Consider the following 24,668-nt stretch of genomic DNA (forward strand, 5'->3'; position numbering starts at 1 on the left):
TCCCGTGCCCATATACCCATCAAACATATCCTCCATCCCATAGTCCAATGCCCATATACCCATCACACATCCTCCATCCCATAGTCCCGTGCCCATATACATATCTGCCATCCCATAGTCCCGTGCCCATATACCTGTCATACATATCCTCCAACCCATAGTCCAGTGCAAAAATATACCCATCACACATCCTCCATCCCATAGTCCCGTTCCCATATACTCACACACATCCTCCAATCCATAGTCAACCATTATGACATCATAATGAGCGGCGGCGGGGCTTGCAACCTTTGATGACATCAGCGTCGCCATGGCAACCATTGTGACATCATAATGAGGGGCGGGACTTGACACGCACACATTGCTTCCCCAGTATGCAAATAGGGGCATTGTGACATAATGAGGGGCGGGGTTTGACGCGCACACACTTTTCCCCCCAGTATGTAGATAGGGGCAAAATTGTTTGGTGAATTGGAACGTGCGGGGTTAAAATTTCGCCTCACAACATAGCTTAGGACGCTCTCGGGGTCCAGACGTGTGACTGTGCCAAATTTTGTGGCTGTAGCTGCGACGGGCGGATGCCTATCCCGGACATACACACACACACACACATACATACATACACACATACATACACACTTTGAGCTTTATATATATATATATATATATATATATATATATATATACACACATACACACACACACACACTATGACTTATCTCGGCTAAGTTAAAGCCTAGATCCTCAGGCTACATTCACACTATGGGCGTAGCCAGGATCAAACCTGGGGGGGGGTCAGAATCTCATACTGTTCCGCAGAATTTCATACTGCACACCTCAGCTGCTGCAGAACCTCATACTTCACACCCCTACGCTTGAAAATAAAGCCTGCACCTTAAGAAGATGTGGTAATGAATGCAGTCTATTTATTCCAACTATCAGTTGATGTTGTTACTGAAGAGGAGCAATGCCTGTCCTGGGCGTCCTTTTGGGCAGCTATGAGGTGTACCTGACTGGTGCTAAAAAAAGGAGTGTTAGTCTGTGTGCTATCCGGCTTTCATTCTTTTTGGTACAGATATGATATGGATAGACAGATATGGATAAATGGATATATAGATATAGCAGATTTCTAATCTGCTTTTGCTATTGAAAACATTATCTATGAGCTCAAAAACCTTTCAGGTGATGCGGTTTTTTAAAAAGCTGATCTGCTTTTGCAACTCAAAAACGTATCCTCAAAAAACGCGGGAAAAACGCTGTGTGTGAATGTAGCCTTAGATCAGGAATAGAACAGTCATTTATAGGACATTTCATAACTTTCCCAAATTCCTATGAAAAAATATTCAGCATATTCTGCATTGAACTACTGTACCCAATTTATTATATATTTTAGGAGTCGGTCCATTTTATACCGACTCCAACTCCGACTCCACCAAAATGAGCACCGACTCCACGACTCCGACTCCACAGCCCTGATTTAAAATGTGATCTATATCAATCCTGGCATCTAGGGGGTTAAATGGCACCGCTTCTGGCTGTGAAGCCGAACTCCCTGGCAGCGATCACGAGGGCACAGCTCCTGTACCCTGCACGATCACCATGATGTACACGTACGACAGAGGTCAGGAATCCCTATCTGACCATGACACATGGGTACGTCAAGGGTCGTGAAGGGGTTAAAAGGTTATTCCTAAAATCAAAATGTCGTCCTATTATAATCGCTCACATGAATAAATGTGGTGTTCAATATAATCCATTTTTATATCTGCCTCATTTTGCACATATCGCTCTCCAAAGGCTACCCCCCCAAGTTCCATTTACTCTCCAGTTGCCACTGGAACCATCCTGCTATAGTTCAATGCTCCTGGTTTATTATATGCAATACTGTCTCTTTCAGTTAGTTTCCTGCCAGCATACTACCTCCACCTCTGTCATAGGGTGTATTCTAGCTTATTATTCTGCAAACTGTCTGATCCTGTACAATACTCTGCCTGAATGATTTAATCTTCTGCCATCTACATCAGTAAACCTATAGAGCATGTGACATGGACTGTCCAAGTAATGACAGCTTATAAAGCCATTTCTCTGGCTTTGTGACTCAGTGAACCACAGTGAGATCCAATATCCACAAATGGCAAAAACATAGAAAAGCGACAACTCATCCAGTAGGTTACAAGAGATCCCACAACAAGATCCAAAGAACTGCAGGCCTTACTTCCCTAAGTTAAGGTCAGTTTTCATGACCCCACCATATCAAAAAGAGACTGGGCAAAAATGGCCTGCATGGCAGAGTTCCAGCACGAAAACCACTGATGAGCAATAAGAAGATAGACACTTGTCTCAGTTCTGCCATTAAACATCTTGATGATCCCCAAGAATTTTGGGAGAATACTCTGAGGACTGGCAATAGAAAAGTTGAACTTTTTGTAAGGTGTATGTCCCCTTACATCTGTCATAGAAGTAACACAGCGTTTTAGAAAAGGAACATCACACCAACAGTAAAATATGGTGGTGGTAGTGTTATGGTCTGTGCCTGTTTTGCTGCTTCAGGACCTGGAGGGATTTACTGTGGTAAATGGAACTATGAATTCTGCTGTCGATCAAAAAATCCTGAAGGAGAATATCCGGCCATTTGTTCGTGACCACAAGCTGAAACGCACTTGGATTATGGAGTAGGACAATGATCCAAAACATACCAGCAGGTCCACCTCTGTGTAATGCCGGCATCTCTGCACCCACTTCCCTGGCAGACACGCCAACGCTCTCACCGCTGCGGTCCCACACCTCCCTCTCCTCCTCCTCCTGTCCCTGCTATGTCACTGGAATCATGCAGCTGCCCGGGGTTTGCGCATGGCTCACAGATCCCTGGGCACTGTGCTTAGGGTGCATGCGCGGTTCCCTACTTGTTAAAGGGATAGTGCACGCCGTCCTAAAGTGTCCCCAGCCAATGACTGCGGAATACTTATTATTTAAGGCACCTCCACCATGTGGGAGGTGCCTGTGCAGTGTTGTAAGTTTGTTCTTAACACTGTTGTTAGTTCTCAGGTTCCAGTGCTCGTATTCCTGTTTACCTGTCTATCAGCCGTGCCTGCCTATCAGCTGTCTCCACCTGTGCTTGACAAGTCTACCATCTCTGGCCTTTGCTGCCTCCTGTCCCTTGGGGGTTAGCTGCAATCTACCCGAGGACAGTCCTGGTGTAGCACCTGGTCCCGCCTCCCTCATTTCTACTCAGATCACGGTATCGTCAGTCGCCATGCAACTGAGGTCAAACTTGGTGAGGCACCAAGTCACACCCCTCCAGTCTTTCCATGGGTCACCGCACAGTTGTTCCACCACCCAGTCCGATACACCCTGGCTTAAGAAAAACAAAATTAGGACTTTAGAGTTGACTAGTCAAAGTCCTGACCTTAATTCGATTGAGATGCTGTTGCATGACCTTAAAAAGGTAGTTCATGCTCGGAAACCCTCCAATGTGGCTGAATTACAACAATTCTGAAAAAGATGTTTGGGCCAAAATTCTTCCAGAGCATTGTAAATGACTCCTTGCCAGTTTTTGCAAACGCTTGGTTTCAGTTGTTGCTGCTAAGGTTGGCTCAACCAGTTAATAGGTGTAGGGGAAATCACTTTTTCACACAGGGCCCTGTAGGTTTGGTTTTCTTTTCCCCTTAATAATAAAGACCTTCATTTAAAAACTGCATTTTGTTTTATGTTTATTTAATATTTAAATTTATTTGGTGATCTGAAACATTTGTGTATGACGGAAACATGCAAAAGAATAGGAAATCAAGAAGGGGGGAAAACACTTTTTCACACAACTGTTTTTAAATGGTAATCAATTATATTGCACAAACACTTTGGCCAAAATATCCCTTTGAATAAAATAATAGAATAAAGAAGTAGGCCAAACTCTGTAATATTTAGGGATGTACAATGCAATATTATATAAAGTGAAATCATATTAAGGCCATGTGCACACGCTGCGGTTTTTGCTGCGGTTCTGCTGCAGTTTTGACCGCAGCAGTTCTGCAGACAGTGTACAGTAGCATGTTATCCTATGGGATTAACATTCTGCTGTGCACATGCTGCGGATTTTTACCTGCGGAAAAGCTGCGGGTTTTTTTCCACAGCATGTCAATTGTTTCTGTGGATTCTGCTGCGGTTTGCCACCTATTCCATTGTCCAGGTGGCAAACCGTAGGGCAAAACCGCAGGCCAATCCGCAGGTCATTTTACCTGCGGTTCCGCAGATATGAATCCGCAGACGAATCTGCAGTGTGTGCACGTAGCCTTAGTATACGTAAATATAAATAACAGCAGGGACAATAAATCTAATCCGATTGAAAGAGAGTATTTATTTGTTTTCTGTCTCTAGGTAAGAATACTCCAGTCACTCATCTAAGTTCAACGCATTTTCAGAAGTCCAGTGATCCCTTTCAGCCATTTGGGACAGAACCAGGAGATCCTTTTCAAAGCAGAAAGGCTTTTACGGACCCATTCAGTGGGAAAGACCCTTTTGCTACCTCACAACCAGGGAAGCATTCTAAGGGAACATCTGCCGGGTTTGCAAACTTTGGCTCTGTAAGTTGAATCTCCTCTCCCCTCGTATAAAGAAGCCTTGGTTCCCATTAATTAATCTGTAGCCCAGTATAATGCTGCTCATCGCTCTTTTGTATTGGGAAAGATGCAACTGTAAAAAGCTAAACCAATAATTCTTACATGGCTTGCTCTGTATTATCAACCTGTTGTCAAACCGCTTTTATTTATACCTAATGTATTAGTGTTGATGTGTTCTGTTTTATTGATGTTACTGATGGTCTGGAAAAAGAATACATTTTATGTAAAGTCTCTGGATCAACAAGTGTTATGTTTACATTATTGCTTTTAGTGTGTTTTTCATCATTGGGCCTCGTGTAGGGTAGGCTTATCTTTAATAAAAAAAAAAAGGCAGCAGTATAGAGTAGGCCAGTACTGGTTGGAACTCCATTTTTATCCCTACATATTGTGCAATGATCCTATGTAAGACCCATACAAAGTCTGTGGATCATTGCTTTAGCTGTGTACTGTATGCATTATCTAAGGGAGTGCACACTGGGTATGTAATGTCTGGTTAATTGTACAGCTATCTACACAGCCCATGACGCTGGTAATTCGACAGCAGGGTCATACTTTAATTAATGCTCTAATGCTCTGGTAATCATGTCCTTAAAACTAGCTTGAAAGTGTACTTTCTACCTCTGTCCTTTTTATTTTTCCTTTTTTTTGCCTTCAAGAGCTTATGTATGGGTGTATATTGTATGTGAGTTTGTGTGTGTGTATGTGTGTGTATATATATATATATATATATATATATATATATATATATATATAATACATTGCATCTTTAGGGAACAAACTTGAATTGTTAAATTTTTCATATGCTAAATATCTTTTGACATAGGGTAAACTGCTGTTTTTCAGAAATGCTATATACATATATATATATATGTGTGTGTATATATATATATATATATATGTGTGTGTATATATACATATACCATATTTTTCGGACTTTAAGGCGCAAAAAATTTGAGGGGAAAATGAGGGTGCATCTTATAGTGGGAATGTACTTACCAGGATTGTGGCAACAACAGGAGTTGGGCGATTCTGCCGGCCCTGGGCTGGGAAGAGGGGGTGTTTGGTTGTTCTACACTGCTGCGTGATGATCTGACTCTCATCCCAGGCTGGTGTGGCAGGTTTGGCGGTGCTCCATGGTACAAGGGCTCACCCAACATCTTGTGAAAGTCCGCAGCCCTCACACATCCATTGGTGCAATGTGCTGGCCTCTGGGAAAATGGCCGCTGTAGGCGGTGCATGTGCAGATTGAGATGTCGGCAACGAGAGCTTGTGACAAGATAATCTGCACATGTGTCGCTTCAGGCGGCCATTTTCCCGGAAGCCACCGCATTGCAGCAATGAATGTGCGGGGGGCTCTAAGCTTTCATAAGATATCGGTGGAGCCCCTGTACCACAGAGCACCCAATTCCACCCCCTTCCCCCGTAAGCTGAATTTGGACTGTAAGACGGAAACCCCATTTAACGCATTCATTTTTCCCGTTTTTCTTCTAAAAATTTGGTGTGCGTCTTACGGTCTAGTGCATTTTATAGTCTGAAAAATACCACCAACACACATATGTACTCACCCCCTTGGCATTTTTTGAACATGACTACAAGTGTGAACAATTAGTTTTCTTTTTATTGTGAAGCACACAACAAATAGTACGAAATAACTGAACATTTCAGTGTGCGTATCTATTCACCCCCCTAAAGTCAGTACGTTCTAGAGTCGTCTTATGCGTCAATTACAGCTGCAAGCCACTTTAGATAAGTCTCTTTGAGCTTTCCACATCTTGCCACTTGGATTTTTGCCATTCCTCAAGGCAAAACTGCTCCACCTCCTTCAAGTAAGATGGTTTCCTCTGGTGAAGAGCTATCTTCAAGTCGGACCATAGATTCTCAATTGGATTTAGGTCTGGGCTTTGGCTTGGCCACTGCAAAACATTTACACATTCCCCACTTTAGTGTTGATTTAGCAGTATACTTGTACTTTGGGTCACTGTATTGTTGCAAGGTGAACCTCCTTCCTAGTCCCAGATCACTGACAAACTGAAACAGGTTTTGCTCAAGCATTATCCCTGTATTTCGTACCATCCATCTTCCCATCAGCTAAAACCATTTTCTCTGTCCCTGCTGCGGAAAATCAACCCCCCAGCATAATGCTGCCATCACCATGTTTCACTGTGGGGATGATGAGCTGTGTTCGTTTGGAGCCAGACAGCGTTTACCTTGGTGTCCAAAAAGTTCATCTGACCACAGCTTCTTCCTCCATACATTTGGCAGTCTCCCACATGTCTTTTGGCAAACTCAAAACAAACCTTACAATTTTGTGTAGGTAAAGGTTTTTTCTGCCCATTCTTCCATAAAGGCCACCTCTATGGAGTGTACGGCTTATTGTGGTCATTTGGACAGTCTCTGCTTGGGAACTCTGAAGCTCCTTCAGGCTTATGTTTGGTCTCTGTGCTGCCTCTCTGATTAATGCCCTCTTTGCCCGGGCTGAGAGTTTTGGTGAGCAGCCCTCTCTTTGTAGGTTTGTTGTGCTGCTATGCTCTCTCCGTTTGATAATGGATTTGATGGTGCTCTGGGGGATCATCAGCGATTGGGATTTTTTTTTTCAGGACTTAACCCTGACTTGTACTTCAACATCTTTGTCCCTGACTTGTTTGGAGATCTCCTTGGTCTTCATGGTTAGGGGTGCCTCTTGTTTAATGGTGTTGCAGCCTCTGTGAGCTTTCAGTAGTGGTGTATATATACTGACAAACCATATGACACTGAGATTGCACACAGACGCCCTTTCACTAACCGTGTGACTTATGAAGGTATTTGCTTCCACCAGAGATTTTTAGGGAAAGGATAGCAGGGGTGAATACATATGCACATGGCAATTTTTAGTTATTTGATCCCATAAATTTAGTTTATACCTATATTTTTCTCACTTCACTAACTTAGACTATTTAGTGCTGACACAAATCTGATTAGAGAAGCATTACAACCTGAGTTTCAATATAACAAAATAGGTAAAAAGCCAAGGGAGTGAATACCTTTGCATATACACACGCACATACACATACCTATATACATATAGGTATGTGCTTTAATGAATATAGTGAGTTTATGTCATTAAAATACAACAGTCTTTAGACTTGCATGACTGGCACTATAAGATTGAGCAGCGCTTGTGCATTTATAATGCTTATTTCATTTCTTTATAACTCTCTAGCCATAGATTGTTTTTCTTTTGTATCTGATGTCTGCTTGCCTGTAAGTAATATTGGAAAATCTTACACTGGTCAGGTCCCATTTATACTGGAATAAAGGATTTTTACTGCATAAGCGTATATATGATTATTTTGTATGGAAAATGCCATTCATATGACTCAGAATGTTTTAGTTCAATGTACTTGCCTGTTCCTGTTCTAGCAATGCATTTACCCTTTTAATAATATGTATGAAGAAAAGCCATGCCAATCCTGGTGGGAAACTCAGCAATAATTATACTGCTAGACCGGGCAGGGGTTAAGAAGTGAGTGGGGGTCCAGACCACTATTTATCACATGCTAAATCATACTATTTCTTTCCTGGGTTGCAGTTTTAACCACCTTGCAATTTGCATCTTTTGCTGCTCAGACTCACTGTTTCTTGCATGTCTGCTTTGCTATGTTGTATTTATGTATACAATAAGAATTTGTGTGTGTTTTTTCAATAAATGGATAAAGTCTTCAGCATTCCCCTCCCTTTTGTGTATTCCTCTGTGGGTCGCTTAATGTTTCTACTGTTTCGTGTAGCCTAAGAGAGACTCCAGACAGAAAACCGTTTAATAGAAATTTAATTTGTTAAAAAGGAAGAGCAAAACCAAAGTCTCGATATTTAGATGTGCTCAAAAGTAAGGTAGTACATATTACAGCTTGTGTGATGAAAATGCGGCTCATTTTCCACCTTACTAAATGCTGTGATGTGGTTGCATTAAGACTTATTTAACCGGTCATTATGACAGACCTCTTTAAATAAGAACTTCTTTGCAATACTTTAATTATATTGATGGGAACAATTAGACTCATGAAACATGCCCTAAAAGTCCCAAATGGGGCTAAAAAGAAATAAGGTCCTGATCACATGGTATTTCACGTTAAACTCCTCCTGAAGCACTAAATATGTGATCCACAGAACCAGAATTCCTTTTTTCAGCTCCCTGGTTGGTATTTTAGAAAAAGGTTGTTTAAACAATTGCACGTTCACATATTTTTGATACGATATAGAGACCTGTCAGAAACTGTAAGTAGGACATTTAGGCTGTGTGCCCACGTATGCAGAACATTCCTGACTAAAAACCGGACTCCTTCCCAGGAAAAATGCATTTTTTTTGCGTTTTTTTCTGGAGCATCCACATTCTCATAGACTATAGTTGGAAATGAGTTTTTTTCCTGCAAAATGAATGAACATGCTGCGTTTTTTTTCCGCGATGCGTTTTTTTTTTTTGCAGAAAAACATGCATCATGTGCACAAAAATTGCGGAATGCATTATAAGAATGGGATGCTTAATGTATGTGTTTTTTAAGCATTTTGTCGGGAAAAAAACGCGAGAAAAAAAACGCTTACATGGGCACACAGCCTTAGGCATGTCTTGCCAATTTAAAGCCAAATGCTCTTAGTGTCCTCTGCAGTGTAGCACAGTTCAGCCAGCAGACATCTGAACATTGACCCTACTTTTCTTTTCAAATGATGGCATGCAGAATTGAATGCACACTGAGGTGAAGAGCTGCACAGTCCTGACAATAATCTATATATGTGTGTATATATATATATATATATATATATATATATATATATATATATATATAAAATTGAGGTAGTTATAGTTTTGCCCCAAATGTACAAAATTACTGGGGCAAATTTTCCATAGCACATATGGTGTTTGCAACGCTTCTGAAAGCCGAAATACATGCAAGGTAAGAAATTGATTTGCTCCGACTTGATGTTTGAGCATGTTATGCTTTTGTTTCTTATTCATTAAAGTAGTACAAAGATTTCTCAATTGAGAAGACAGTACAGTAATTATCACTCGTTAAAGTGGTTTTCTTGCAATCATTTATTTTTATTGGCTGCAGATGGATGAAAGTAATAAACTCTGCTGTTATTCCCCCTACTCAGGACCAGCACTGTCTCTCCGCTAGTGCTCAAGTCTTTAGTTACAGACTGCAGCAGTAACATCGCAGCACCTGTACATGTGACCACTGCAGCCAATCACTGAGCTCAGTGGTGATGCTAATGTAGATGGCACAAGCTGCTGAAACCACTGACTGGCAGCAGCGTTGACCTGCATTATAGTCATTAAAACATCACTGCAGCATTTCACAAATGGCCAGAGGAGTGTTAGAGAGGTATCATTTGAGCAAAGGAAGGGGAAAAACAACAACTGAGTTTACTATTTTTTTAGCTGATAGAAATAAAAACATGATCTTTAGTGGAAAGTAAGCAGTTAAATCTTAGACATTCCAAAATATTCATTATTTTTTGCTCTGCGTATTTGCAGCTGTTTCCTTCAAGATCCCAGTTTCCTACCTTGAACCCAATTTCCTCCGAAGACAATTGAAATTTTGTCTTCCTTTGGTCCTCATTTAGAAAGGAGAAAGGCAGGTGACAAGACAAACGCAAGCTACAAGACCTCAGATATTTGGATTTCATCACATTCCTTACTTGAGTTGCTGTATTAGCAAATTGTATTACAGTACATGATATTGCAAGTGTCAATGCAGTTTAAAAAATGAAAATTTAAATCGTGATAATAGGATTACCAGTTTACACATGAACCAGTTGTCCTGTCGAGGCGATAACAAATCTCGAATGCAGGATCAGCCTGCCATATTGGATGCACTTTAATGTGAAAGTCTCACCATATTCTTTCCCTAGGATGTTGGAAAAGTTCTACTTTTTAATGTACTCTAGATATAATGCGGTCAAAGAAAGTGTTTATTTTCATGACTAAAAAAACCGCCACACTCCAGATTTTTTTTTTTTTGCTTCTCTGCCCCTCCTGCTTGATTATGACCGTCTACATTTTTCCTAAATATAATGTACTTAGTTCCTGCATTTCAAATCCTTGTTTTCTTTTCTTCAGACTCAATATTGAATTTCACTGTTCTTCCTTCCCCTCTATGCTCTGCTGTTGCATCAGCACAGCCAGGGGCGTACACTGACAGCTTGGGGTCCCTGGGCAAGAAATATGTCTGCCAACCCCCCCGCTTTTATGGAAACCAAGCTCTCTCGCTGTGTGTGTATGTATGTGTATATATATATTTACAGTATATATACACACACACAAATACATGTATATATATTATGCAGTCTGCTTCATTATGTGTATTACAGTCCCTTATTACACAGTACCCCCTCTTCTTGTGTACAGCACTGTCCCTTACATATCGGATTATATAGACCGTCCTGTCTTGTTAGATGTATAATGCAATGACGGCTGATGGAGCATGGGAAAACTTCGTTTCTAATGGAGGAGCTGATGGACTGGTCGTCTGGTCACCGACTGCTCCATGAGCAGTCATTTTATATACAAAAAGATAGGGGACTATGCAATATTTGAGGGCGCTGTGAACAGCTACGGACTGAGCCTGAAATCCATCCCTGGCATTTGCAATCATACAGGCCCATGTTGTACCCGTTTCCAAGCACCCAAGCACCACATGGGATATATTACTAATATTACCCTGGATGGAGGAAAGAAAGATTTGCTACAAGACCAATATTTCCAATGCTACCTGTGGCCTGCTGGGGTAAGTGACGGAGTCAGGGACTTTGTGCTCCGTCACAACTGTTAACAGTATGGGTATCTTGAGAACACCAATTCAGTTAACAATTTAGCAGACAAGGCAGCCCACAACCGGACAGGCCCTTCTGGCATTTGCCAGAATTGCCAGATTGCCAGTCCGGCCCTGGCTGTGAATAACAAAAATAACAAGAATACACTTATGTAAGAGACAGCACTGTACTTAACAGCAGAGGAAGCTGTATAATAAGGGATGGCACCATGTATAACTAGAGAGGATGGTACGTAAAAAAGGGATGGTGTGATACATAATAAAAGAAGAAACTAACTAAGGACAGTGTTATACATAATAAGTGAGTACACTATATACTAAGGGACAGTGCAGTACATAAGTGAGTGCACTATATACTAAGGTTCTGTACTATACATAATAAGTGAGTACACTATATACTAAGGGACTGTGCTATACATAATAAGTGAGTGTACTATATACTAAGGGACTGTGGTATACATAGTAAGGCTACATCCCTGTATCTGTGTGCCGTGTTGGTATTCTGCACACTTTTCCAGACTCATTGACCATGTCCTATTCTGATCCTCAAAATCGGACCAGAAGAGAACATTCTCTGACCCTCACAGATCTCATTCTCAGTTCCGTAATTTTCATGTATGTGTGAATGGACCTATCCGTGTGCCATCCGATAAAAGAACCTGGAAGCACACGGATATTTCACACCAATGTGAGAATGTAGAATAAGGGATTTTACAGATAACGTTATCACTCCAAATCACACAGAACAGATACAGAATAATAACTACATCCAGGCGCTTACCGGTGACGTCTCTTCTGATTAGAGTCGCTTTCTCCTATTTCTCCTCCATCTGGTCAGACCTTCTTGTTGACATCTCCCAGCCACAACTCATCTTGTCATGATGATCATCGCAGCCCTGAAAATAACAAGGTCACATACATTGTTTACATGTATGTCTCTCCCTGAATACAGATATGTACCCCATCATTAATATACTATTAGCCATGCACCATTAAAAATATAATATGATAAGCAGCACTGTGTCCCACTTTACCTATATTCACTGCCGCCCAATAATATAAATTATTCAGTCTCTGACTCTCGCCAATTATATGTAAGGTTATGTCCCCGCAGAAAATATGCAAGGTTTACAGCAATACGCAAAGTGATTGAGATCCCTGAAGTCCCATGCACACGCTGCTTATTTTTCCTTGCAGATTTGCAGCAGATTAAAATCTGCATAATGTCAATTCTTGCAGTGTAATTCACCCATACTAATGGGGGAAAATACGTAACAAAAGCATGGCAAAAATGTGGAAAAAAATAAATGTACTTTACACACATTTCTTCCTGCCAGCACATTATGACATGCAGAATAATCTTCTCCTGCAAATCCTGAACTTGTGCACATAGCCTTAGTCCCTGTCTTTTGTCCCCATCATTCATTATAAGTACTTGAAAACATCATAATGAATTTGGAAGTGGAAGACGATGTTATCAGGTACTGAGCATCCTCCACCACCTCCCAATTCATTACAAGTTTCTGACAGTCTTCTCCCACCTTTCAGTTCATTATAAAGTGTCCTATGCCCCCTTATTGACTCCTCTCCCCAATAAATTTTAAGTCCCCGATAGCATCACATTGAATTGTGAGATGTAGAGTTCACTATCAGGGGCTTAGCACCCTCCTCCACCAGCCAATTAATGTTACACCTAACATCTTCCTCCACCTCCCCCTTTTTCGTAAGTCCATTATAAGTCCCCCTTCCTCCCATCGAAATACCCCACACCCCTCATTGTCCTCCCTCTGCATCCCATCATATTCCTCTCCCCCACCTCCATCATTGCCTTCTCCACCATCCCCATTATTGCCCCCTCCATCATTGCCTTCTCCACCACCCCAATCATTGCCCTCCCCCACAACCCCCATCATTGCCCTTTCCACCACCTCCATCATTGCCATCTCCCTCATCACCCCTATCATTGCCCTTTCCACTACCTCCATCATTGCCTTCTCCCTCACCACCTGCATCATTGCCCTTTCCACCCTCATTGCCTTTTCCACCCTCATTGCCTTCTCCACCACCCCCATCATTGCCCTTTCCACCACCTCAATTATTGCCTTCTCCCCCACCACCCCCATCAGTGCCCTTTCCACCACCTATGTCTTTGCCTTTTATCCCACCACCCCATCATTGCCCTTTCCACCACCTCTTTTATTGCTTTCTCCCCCACTTTTTCCATCATTGCCCTTTCCACCACAACCATCATTGCTTTCTCCCCCAACATTGCCCTTTCCACCACCACCATCTTGTCTTTTCAACTACCACCATCATTGCCCTTTCCACCACTTCCTTCATTGCCTTCTCCCCCACCATCCCCATCATTGCCCTTTCCACCACCTCCATCATTGCTTCATCCCCCACCATCACCATCATTGCCTCCTCCCCCACCACCCCATCATTGCCCTCTCCACACACACAGCACCACTCACCTCTCTGCACGTTCCCTGCCTTCTCCATACACACACACCACTCACCTCTCTGCACGTTCCACCGCAGCCACACACACACAGCACCACCTACCTCTCCGCAGCATCTTCGTCTCCGGCAGCTTTCTCTCTGGCACAGCCGTGCGCTGAATGCTAACGTCATCCAGCTGCGCTGCTGTATCAGACAGGAAGCGCGAGCAGGATGGATTCCTGAAGATCCACTCTGCTGCCATTTTCGCCTGTAGTCAATGGGGCTGCAGGGATCACTCCTTGCCCACCGCACATGAGGGCACTCTGGCCAGGGGCCCATCGGGCCAGATCGCCCTCAGTGTTAGCCATCCTGCAGGGGCCCCCTCCACCTCCAGGCCCCAGTGCAGTCACACCGTCTCTTGACAACAGCATCTTGTTGGTATCTAGAGCGAGTAACATGTCTATCTGCTGTGGTAACTGTGTGCTTAATTTCTCCTTTATATTCTAAGTAAGTCAATAGATTATCAGTATACAGTGAGAAGTGTGATCTGTGACCCTCTCCATTATAACTGCAACACTAGCTGTGTAATATTCATCATTAGCTGTGATACGTGTTTCCTTTCCTCCCTGTGGAGAAAGTGTGTGGTACATTCCATGCAATTGCATCATACAAGCGCTTCGGGTTTCTGAAATGGTGACCCCCCCTTAAGAGAACATGAAGGCGTGTAATTCCCATGGGAATCGCCATTTGGTCACATGACCTAAATGAAGAGAAGTATACCATGAATTTTCAGATAGAAAGGGACAACTACATAAGGTAAAAATAGCTGAATTATTTATAACTTTTTGTCCTTAAAGTCACTGTAAAGACTGGTTACTACAACCTAAAACATAGAACTAACATGTATGTGTTGTGAATAAGGGCCTTACAAGTAGAGTTGAGCGATACTGTCCGATACTTCAAAGTATCGTATCGGATGGTATCGGCCGATCTTTAAAAAAAGTATCGGTATCGCCGATTCCGATACCGGAAGTCCCATTCAAGTCTATGGGACTTCCGGTATCGGAATAAGAAAAACCCTTTCCTGCCCTTGTACAGCCTCTCTGGGGTCTGTACGGGCCTTTCGGGGGGCTGTGCCGGCCTGCCAGGGGGTCTGTGCAGGCTCCGGTGGTCTGTGCCGGCCTGCCGGGGGGCTGTGCCGGCCTGCCGGTGGTCTGTGCAGGCTCCGGTGGGCTGTGCCGGCCTGCCGGGGGGCTGTGCCGGCCTGCCGGGGGGCTGTGCAGGCTCCGGGGGGCTGTGCCGGCCTGCCGGGGGGCTGTGCCGGCCTGCCGGTGGTCTGTGCAGGCTCCGGGGGGCTGTGCCGGCCTGCCGGGGGGCTGTGCCGGCCTGCCGGTGGTCTGTGCAGGCTTCGGGGGTCTGTGCAGGCATCGTCCGATGGGACTACAAGTCCCATCGGGCGATGCCTGCTACCATGACAGTGATTGACACATTAGCCAATGATGGGACAGTAGTAGTCCCATCATCCGGCTAATGTGTTAAATGTAAAAAAAAAAAAAATTACATGCTACATACATACAACATACATACTACATACATGCTACATTCATACTACATACTACATACATGCTACATTCATACTACATAAATACTACATGCAACATACATACTACATATATACTACATACATACTACATATATACTACATGCATGCTACATACATACTACATGCTACATACTACATACATACTACATGCATGCTACATACATACTACATGCTACATACATACTACATACATACTACATGCATGCCACATACATACTGCATGCTACATACATACTACATATATACTACATGCATGCTACATACATACTGCATGCTACATACATACTACATATATACTACATGCATGCTACATACATACTACATGCTACATACATACTACATATATACTACATGCATGCTACATACATACTACATGCTACATACATACTACATATATACTACATGCATGCTACATACATACTACATGCTACATACATACTACATATATACTACATGCATGCTACATACATACTACATGCTACATACATACCACATACATACTACATGCATGCTACATGCTACATACATACTACATATATACTACATGCATGCTACATACATACTACATGCATGCTACATACATACTACATGCTACATACATACCACATACATACTACATGCATGCTACATGCTACATACATACTACATATATACTACATGCATGCTACATACATACTGCATGCTACATACATACTACATACATACTACATACATACCACATATATACTACATACATACAATACATTCATACAATACATACATAGACATACAGTACATATAACATAGAGTAACATACTTACCAATACTTGTCACATTGTTCCCCGAAGCCATTGTCTTTTCCGGAATAAATATTAACATAACAAACCACAAAAATACTCACCCACGATCCGAAGCAGTCCACGAGTGTGTCCCACGACGATCTTGGGTAGAGAACTGCAGCATCAGATGATGCTGCCGTTCTCTACGGGCTGCAGGAATCCAATGACGGAAGGTAGGTATCCTTCCGCACTGTATTCCTCCGCCACTTAAAAAAAAAAAGTCCCTAGTCTCACTTTATGCCATTGCTGTGTGGGAATTTCCCACGCAGCAATGGCATAAAGTGAGACTAGGGACTTTTTTTTTTTTTAAGTGGCGGAGGAATACAGTGCGGAAGGATACCTACCTTCCGTCATTGGATTCCTGCAGCCCGTAGAGAACGGCAGCATCATCTGATGCTGCAGTTCTCTACCCAAGATCGTCGTGGGACACACTCGTGGACTGCTTCGGATCGTGGGTGAGTATTTTTGTGGTTTGTTATGTTAATATTTATTCCGGAAAAGACAATGGCTTGGGGGAACAATGTGACAAGTATTGGTAAGTATGTTACTCTATGTTATATGTACTGTATGTCTATGTATGTATTGTATGAATGTATTGTATGTATGTAGTATATATGTGGTATGTATGTAGCATGTAGTATGTATGTAGTATGTATGTAGCATGCAGTATGTATGTAGCATGCATGTAGTATGTATGTAGCATGCATGTAGTATATATGTAGTATGTATGTAGCATGTATGTAGTATGTATGTGGTATGTATGTAGCATGTAGTATGTATGTAGCATGCATGTAGTATATATGTAGTATGTATGTAGTATGTATGTGGTATGTATGTAGCATGCATGTAGTATGTATGTAGCATGCATGTAGTATGTATGTAGTATGTATGTAGCATGCATGTAGTATATATGTAGTATGTATGTAGCATGTATGTAGTATGTATGTGGTATGTATGTAGCATGTAGTATGTATGTAGCATGCATGTAGTATATATGTAGTATGTATGTAGTATGTATGTAGTATGTATGTAGTATGTATGTGGTATGTATGTAGCATGTAGTATGTATGTAGCATGCATGTAGTATGTATGTAGCATGCATGTAGTATGTATGTAGCATGCATGTAGTATATATGTAGTATGTATGTAGTATGTATGTGGTATGTATGTAGCATGTAGTATGTATGTAGCATGCATGTAGTATGTATGTAGCATGCATGTAGTATGTATGTAGCATGCATGTAGTATATATGTAGTATGTAGTATGTATGTGGTATGTATGTAGCATGTAGTATGTATGTAGCATGCATGTAGCATGCATGTAGTATGCATGTAGCATGCATGTAGTATGTATGTAGCATGCATGTAGCATGCATGTAGTATGCATGTAGCATGCATGTAGTATGTATGTAGCATGCATGTAGTATGTATGTAGTATGTATGTAGCATGCAGTATGTATGTAGCATGTATGTAGTATGTATGTAGTATATATGTAGTATGTATGTAGCATGTAGTATGTATGTAGCATGCATGTAGTATGTATGTAGTATTTTTTTTTTTTTTTTATTTTTTTTTTAACATTTAACACATTAGCCGGATGATGGGACTACTACTGTCCCATCATTGGCTAATGTGTCAATCACTGTCATGGTAGCAGGCATCGCCCGATGGGACTTGTAGTCCCATCGGACGATGCCTGCACAGACCCCCGAAGCCTGCACAGACCACCGGCAGGCCGGCACAGCCCCCCGGCAGGCCGGCACAGCCCCCCGGAGCCTGCACAGACCACCGGCAGGCCGGCACAGCCCCCCGGCAGGCCGGCACAGCCCCCCGGAGCCTGCACAGCCCCCCGGCAGGCCGGCACAGCCCCCCGGCAGGCCGGCACAGACCCCCACAGGGTGCACAGACCACCGGCAGGCCGGCACAGCCCCCCGGCAGGCCGGTACAGACCCCGGGCAGTCCACACAGCCCCCCCGGCAGGCCGGCACAGCCCCCCGGCAGGCCGGCAGAGACCCCCGGAAGGCCCGAAATGACGGCGCATCATGATGCGCACACACCGCGCATCATGATGACGTCAGTCTGTCAATCAACTTTGAACTTCCGATTCCGATGCCGAATTCCGATATTGAAAAAATATCGGAAGTCGGTATCGGAATTCCGATACAGCAAGTATCGGCCGATACCCGATACTTGCGGTATCGGAATGCTCAACACTACTTACAAGACTTGAGATAAGCAGTTCAGAAGGTAATTTTTTATATATACACCTGTCAGTTTCCCTAGGTAATGAAAAGGATCAACCAGTCACAGGATAGTCTCATGACAGGTCTAATCGCATAGGTAAGAGATGTGCAGCACTCCTTTGATGTGGGTGACAAATAGGGTTCAGTCCCAAAATAGAGTTCTCTAGGGAGCTTGGTACTCTTTTAGTTTGATGCAAATTTCTGTTTTATTGTGAAGCAATCTACGTGTAATCATATGACGTTTCGTTCCTAATATCAAATCTTTATCAGAAACGGATTGCACAAAATCGAAAATTTGCAGTTTACCGAGTACTGCTCTACATGATTTCTTTCCTTCGGTTCTACTCTAGATGAAGGTCCGATATAAAGACGGAAATGTCATATGATTACACGTGGATTGCCTTCACAATAAACTACACAATTCTGTATCTAACTAAAGGAGTGCCAGGTTTTCTATATTCACTCTAGTTATATAGCCTGTGTATGCTTTTGTCCACTAACCAATATTTTGGGGATTTCAAAAATTTTCTGCAACCCGTCTATACTAAGATGGGAACATGTTACAAATCAAACATCTACCTATTCATGCAGTGTGCAGCATTTTCTCAGTCTGGTGTGTTTTCTTTGTTGAAATATATTTAACCCCTTGGAGAAATTTTTGGTCAAGACATTAATTCCAGTATACGTTTAGGAAATGTGACGCATATAAGGGAGATCATCACTCACACTTTTATTTTTGCTGCAATCTGCCACTGAGTACTGAATATCCAGGAATAGCTGTAACTACAATTGCTTCCCAGTATTAAAATCCTTTCTGATGGGATGTAGTTCTAACCATTGACAGACACAGACACAAAAGGGCCTCTGTGCAAGAATAATATATGGGCCCTTTGCAGTCCAGTAGTTGTGTCTTTCACAAAAGCTGATTGGAGGTAGAACTAGGCTATCTTACCTCTTGAGCCCCTGTGCAGCTGCTTAGGTTGCACCAATGGTATGTCACCCTTGGTTCTAGACCATTCTGTCATACCATGAAGTTTATAATCAAATTGTACTTGATGAAAGGGCCTGTTAGTTTTATTAGTTTTTATATTTTATCCATGTGTGTAGATTGCCCTTATGTTTTGTTTGCATTTGGGTATCATCCTTTAAATTGCAGTATATCAAATTCTGAACATGAGACTGATATGGTGACAAATGGTCTCAATTTTAAGAGGTTGGAGAATAGGCTTTCCGGATGATTATTATTATTGTTGTGTAATATGCTCAGGAGTTGAAGGGCAGAATGGCTGATTTTTTTATTTTTATTTTTTTTCATTTTCATATCCCACAGTTTGGGAACGAGGAGCAGCAGCTAGCATGGGCCAAACGAGAAAGCCAACGGGCAGAGAAGGAAAGACTAGACCGATTAAAGCGCCAGGAACAAGAGGATCTGGAGTTAGCTATTGCTCTCAGCAAAGCAGAAATGCCCAGCTCTTGAGAACTACACCCTTCTGCATCCATACTTCCTGTGTAAATGTGACAGTATGCCAACTATATTACAACTTTACTCTCAGAAAACAAAAAACAAGAGAGGGAGTTGAATGCTGAATCCACCATCTTTATCAACATCTTTAATTTGTAAACTAGCTATTCACTGGGAAGCAGTGACATCACTCATGCACCGTCTATTGATGGAAATATTTCTCTGGAAATATCTCCACTTGGGAAACTGTTTATGCATCTCAATTTATGTCTGTTTATTTTATTTGTGATGTATGTGAAAGTATGTATTTGTTACATTTTTTTGTTTGTTAAATTTTCCATTTAACATCTTTCCACCAACAGATCCATAATACCATACCATGGAAGTCGAATATTATATTTTAATGGTCCGATATTAATTTGGGTCACTTTAGGAATCTTTAGGGCATAAGGGCAGCTATTTCAGGAGTACAGTGAAAGTGGCAGCTTTTCTGCTAAGAAATTTGAACAATGAGAAATAAAAGTAAAAGTGTTGCACTGGTGCAAGGTTTAGAAACGCAACCTATTCTTTATATTTCCTCTAAGGTATAACTATAATATGTTGGCCCTATGGACTCTCTCATTACTATATGTTCTGTATTTTATTTGGGTGCTTTGTTTCACTGTGGTTTTAGGATGTTGAAACATGACATAATCTCTTGATCTGCAATTATCCATGTGTTTTCTTAGGATTCCACAATCCCATACAGCATCACTCCATTTAAATGGATGATATAGATGCAGAATTGTCTTTAAAAGCCGTGGTACAAGGTATTGGCGTGACACTACCTTTTTAAGAGTATTATTAAATTAATTTTTTTTTTTTAATTCTTTAAAATGTTGCCTGTACATTTTAATACTGGCTTCTACTCTGTGGGACCAAGCAAAGTTTATTATGTTCTTTCCCTGTAATAAATAAGGACATAGTTAAGTTTTAAGCCCAGGATTCCGTTACAAGCATTGCCACCACTAATATTTTATGGGATGTGTTGGTTTTAGATGTAAGGGTATGTGCCCACGGTCAGTAACCGGCAGCGCTTTGGACGCGGCACATGTCCACTCCGTCCAAAGCACTGCCAGCTTTTGAACGCAGGTGATATGTGTTCATTGAACCGTGCGGAATCACCACGTCCATTATCTTGGACGAGTGACTTTATCTTGCACAGACTGAGCGTCTCCGTAAGATAAGTAGACATGCTGCGGTCGGAAAAGACGCACCGCAAGTGCATCTACGCTGGGAAGCCGGAGACGTCTGTGTACGCATAGTGGAGATGGGATTTCATGAAATCACATCCACTATGCTGTAACATCTGGCCGCTGCAGGTTGGACGCTGCAGATGTACACAGCGTCTAGCCCGCAGTGTTTACTGACAGTGGGAACATACCCTAAGGGTATGTGCACATGATCAGGAATGATTCAGTATTTGCTCAGGATTTGATGCAGGTGAAATCTGCACCAAATGTGCATCTGAGGTCACTGCCAGGTCACCTGCGTTTTTCATGCATTTTTTACATGCATTTTTTATGCGTTTTTTCATTGCATCCATTTTTTTTGTCACTTGAAATAAAGCTAATTGAAAGTTGGCTTCTGTGAAGAAAAAAAGTGATTTCCTGTTTGCAGATATATTGGGGTATGTTCCCACGGTCAGTAAACGCTGCAGGTTGGATGCTGAGTACTTCCGCAGTGTCCAACCTACAGCATCCAGCTATTACAGCATAGTGGATGGGATTTCAAGAAATCCCATGCCCACTATTCGTGCACCGATGCCCACGGCTCACCGGCATCTTTCCAGACCGCAGTATGTCAATTTATGTAGCAACATGAATTATCCATTCACTATCATTAGATGCGGTAAAACCACATTATCTTCCTAGTCACATGCGTATTACAGGGAATCTGTCACCCTTTTTTCGGCCTTGCAGCTGCCGGCATAGACATCGGGGGCTTATCTACAGCATTCTGTAATGCTTTAGACAAGCCCCCGATGTAACCTGAAAGAGAAGAAAAACACCGTTATATTATACTCACCGAGGTGGGCGGTCCGGTCCGATGGGTGTTGCGGTCCGGTCCGGCGCCTCTCATCTTCATGCGATGACGTCCTCTTCTCCCGTCCTGTAATGGCTCCCACAGCGTTTACTGACCGTGGGAACATACCGAAAGCTGCCAGCTAGTAAACTATCGAATGTGATCTGTCAGACAACTTAGAAGTTTTTCTAAATAACTTGCTGTGCAAATTTACTATACACTGTCTCATTAGTAATGTGGGTACGCTAGCCCTAAAATACAGCAGGTAATAAAGGTGTTCACAAAATGAGGCATGAAAACATGCTATGTCCAGGTGAGATACATACCAGTAATTCAACTGTAACGCGTTTGCTTCAATGTTTGTTATTACTCAAACCCAGGGTTGTTTTTTGAGGGTTTTGGTTGCTGGACTTTTAATACGCCTGTTCTTAGCTCTTGTTTAAAAGCTGTGAAAAAAATTATGCAGATTTTTAAGCGTTAACTGTTCAACAAACAGTTAACCGGTACCCTTATATGTACCCTTATATTCCTCTTGTGGTTTTATTGCTGTGGTCAAGAGATATTTGCTTAAAAGTCACATGCAAACCTCACACCTACATATAACTTTTGTGGGTATTTTCTTTTAGTCTACAGTACATCTTCGCTCTACTTTCGGGTAGGACGAGTTATTATGGGTAGAAAAACAGCCTTAATGTGATATGCACATCCCTTCTGAATATGATCTTGCCTTGCATTTGAATCAAATGCAATAACAAAGCACTTATTTCATAATTTCTAGATTTCATTCTTCTAGCGCATGTTGACATATGGCTGGATTTACCAAGCTGTGCATATTGTGTTTATCAGTGGAGTGGAGAGACTAAGGCACTTTATTACGTGCAACTATTACAACATATCACTATATTAGGCTGACATATGAAGAATATAACCTTAGCACTAACAGTTCAAGTGGAGATCTCCTATCAGCCTTCATAATGACTTCAAATGCACATGTACTTGATAGGCAACGCATTCAAGCAAACTCATGGCAACATGCAGAAAATTTGTACTTGGGTAACTTCTTTGCAGGCAGGGTAGTCATCGGTCAGCAGCCCTCTGCTACTTCAGCCCATGTATTCCCCTTTCCAAACTCTAGCTTTTTTTTTTAACACTGTTTAGTAATTGACATTTGTAAGCCATGTGCAAGTCGTGCTTCTCTCTACACAGGCTTTTATGCATCACTGCACGTTTATGTCTTTGGTTGAGAAATGCCCTTGCACGATGATCTATAGCATCACATGCCAAGTTTGTCAAATGCTCCCTCTCATCCTATTCACAATACCCCCAATTATACCAGAAAACTAGAAATCAAAATAGCTGTTAGGGCAAAGGAAGGGATAATATATGAACTATTAATCCGTTGTGTGTCTATTGTTTAATATAAGAGAAATGTTATTGTTTTAATATAATAAATGAAAAATTACTTTTTGGAAATTGTCCCTCTGGTGGTCTTTTTTTTGAGTTCTTTGCTGTTTGATATTATTTTTCTTATCCATACAGGTCAGGAAAAAAATGTTTCCTAATATTTCACTGCATGCTTATTAAATGTCACAGATACTTTGCTTCTACTTTTTCTGTTTGGGACACACGCTAGAGAGTCTGGCAGGCACCGTACTGAATAAGGATGGTGCCTCTGACTGTAGAGCCCCCATGGATTTGATGATAAGTAAACTCCGTGCAGTGCCTCCTCCTCTCACACTAATCCCCCTCCCCAGGTGATTAGGACGCCCCACGGACCAATGGAAAGTGAATGGAAGGGGCGTCCGGCCATACCCCCAGGGGTTAAATTCAGATGCTGGGTGGGGGTCTCTCTCTTTCCTCCCCGGCTGATACCTAGAAGCTTTTGTTTTCCTGAGGACCCTGGAGCCATGTCTGAGGCAGTGATTGCGGCCCTGCGGCAGAGAGCAGCACAGGTGGGTGATCCATGTATTTTAGCCCTTTTATCTGAATTAGATTATCACCCACCTGTGCCCTCTCTTAATCCCCCGTCACCGCTGGCCTCTCCTTTATCCCCCGAGGCTCAATCCACTCCAAGGCCACAGGGTCCTTTGTCTCCCCCTGCTCCGGTGATGCCTGCAGCACACGCAGCCCCTGTGTCTCCCACTCCTTCTGCCCTGCCTCTGCATGCCTCCCTTGTAGTCTCACATGCGCCGTCCTCTGCTGGCCCGTCCACTGCGTCGCCTCCGGCTCCTTTGTCGGCCCCGGCGCTGCCCTTTGTACAAGCCGCCCCTGAGTTACCCACCACGCCTGCTCTGCCTCCGAATGCTTCCCCTCTTTCCTTGCATGTCCCGTCCTCCCCTGGCCCGTCCACCTGCCACCCAGTTCTTATACTGTCCTCTCCCCTGCCATCTCAAGTTAGTCGGGCACACGCTGCTCCCACCACCTCCTCTCAGAGGCCGCGCTCCAGCAGACGCTCATTCAGAACTAAGCGCCAGCCTGAGCGTCTGCATGTGGGCGAGATTTCTGCTGTTCGGCGTCGCGCCCGGGCTGCTGCTCAGATCCACGATTCTTCCCCACTTGTATCAGCCCGGGGCGTCGCATGTAGGCCGCAGAACCGGACGCCATTACTGTGTTCTT

The 24,668-nt window shown here is 42.6% G+C and overlaps 1 protein-coding gene across 4 annotated transcripts in view; it reads left to right on the forward strand.

Moving 5' to 3' along the window:
• Nucleotides 1–23,525, forward strand: part of EPS15L1 (epidermal growth factor receptor pathway substrate 15 like 1) — a 428,822-nt gene extending 405,297 nt beyond the window's left edge. For all 4 annotated transcript variants that reach the window (XM_073559865.1, XM_073559866.1, XM_073559867.1 and 1 more), the window contains 2 exons: nucleotides 4,372–4,577; nucleotides 19,857–23,525. In XM_073559865.1, coding sequence (XP_073415966.1) covers nucleotides 4,372–4,577; nucleotides 19,857–20,003 — 353 coding nt within the window. In that variant the 3' untranslated portion in view covers nucleotides 20,004–23,525. The remainder of the gene's footprint in view (nucleotides 1–4,371; nucleotides 4,578–19,856) is intronic.
• The last annotated feature ends 1,143 nt before the right edge of the window (nucleotides 23,526–24,668 follow it).

This window comes from Dendrobates tinctorius, unplaced genomic scaffold (assembly GCF_039654945.1).
Source record: "Dendrobates tinctorius isolate UK_male_01 unplaced genomic scaffold, ASM3965494v1 ptg000276l, whole genome shotgun sequence".
Lineage (NCBI taxonomy): Eukaryota > Metazoa > Chordata > Amphibia > Anura > Dendrobatidae > Dendrobates > Dendrobates tinctorius.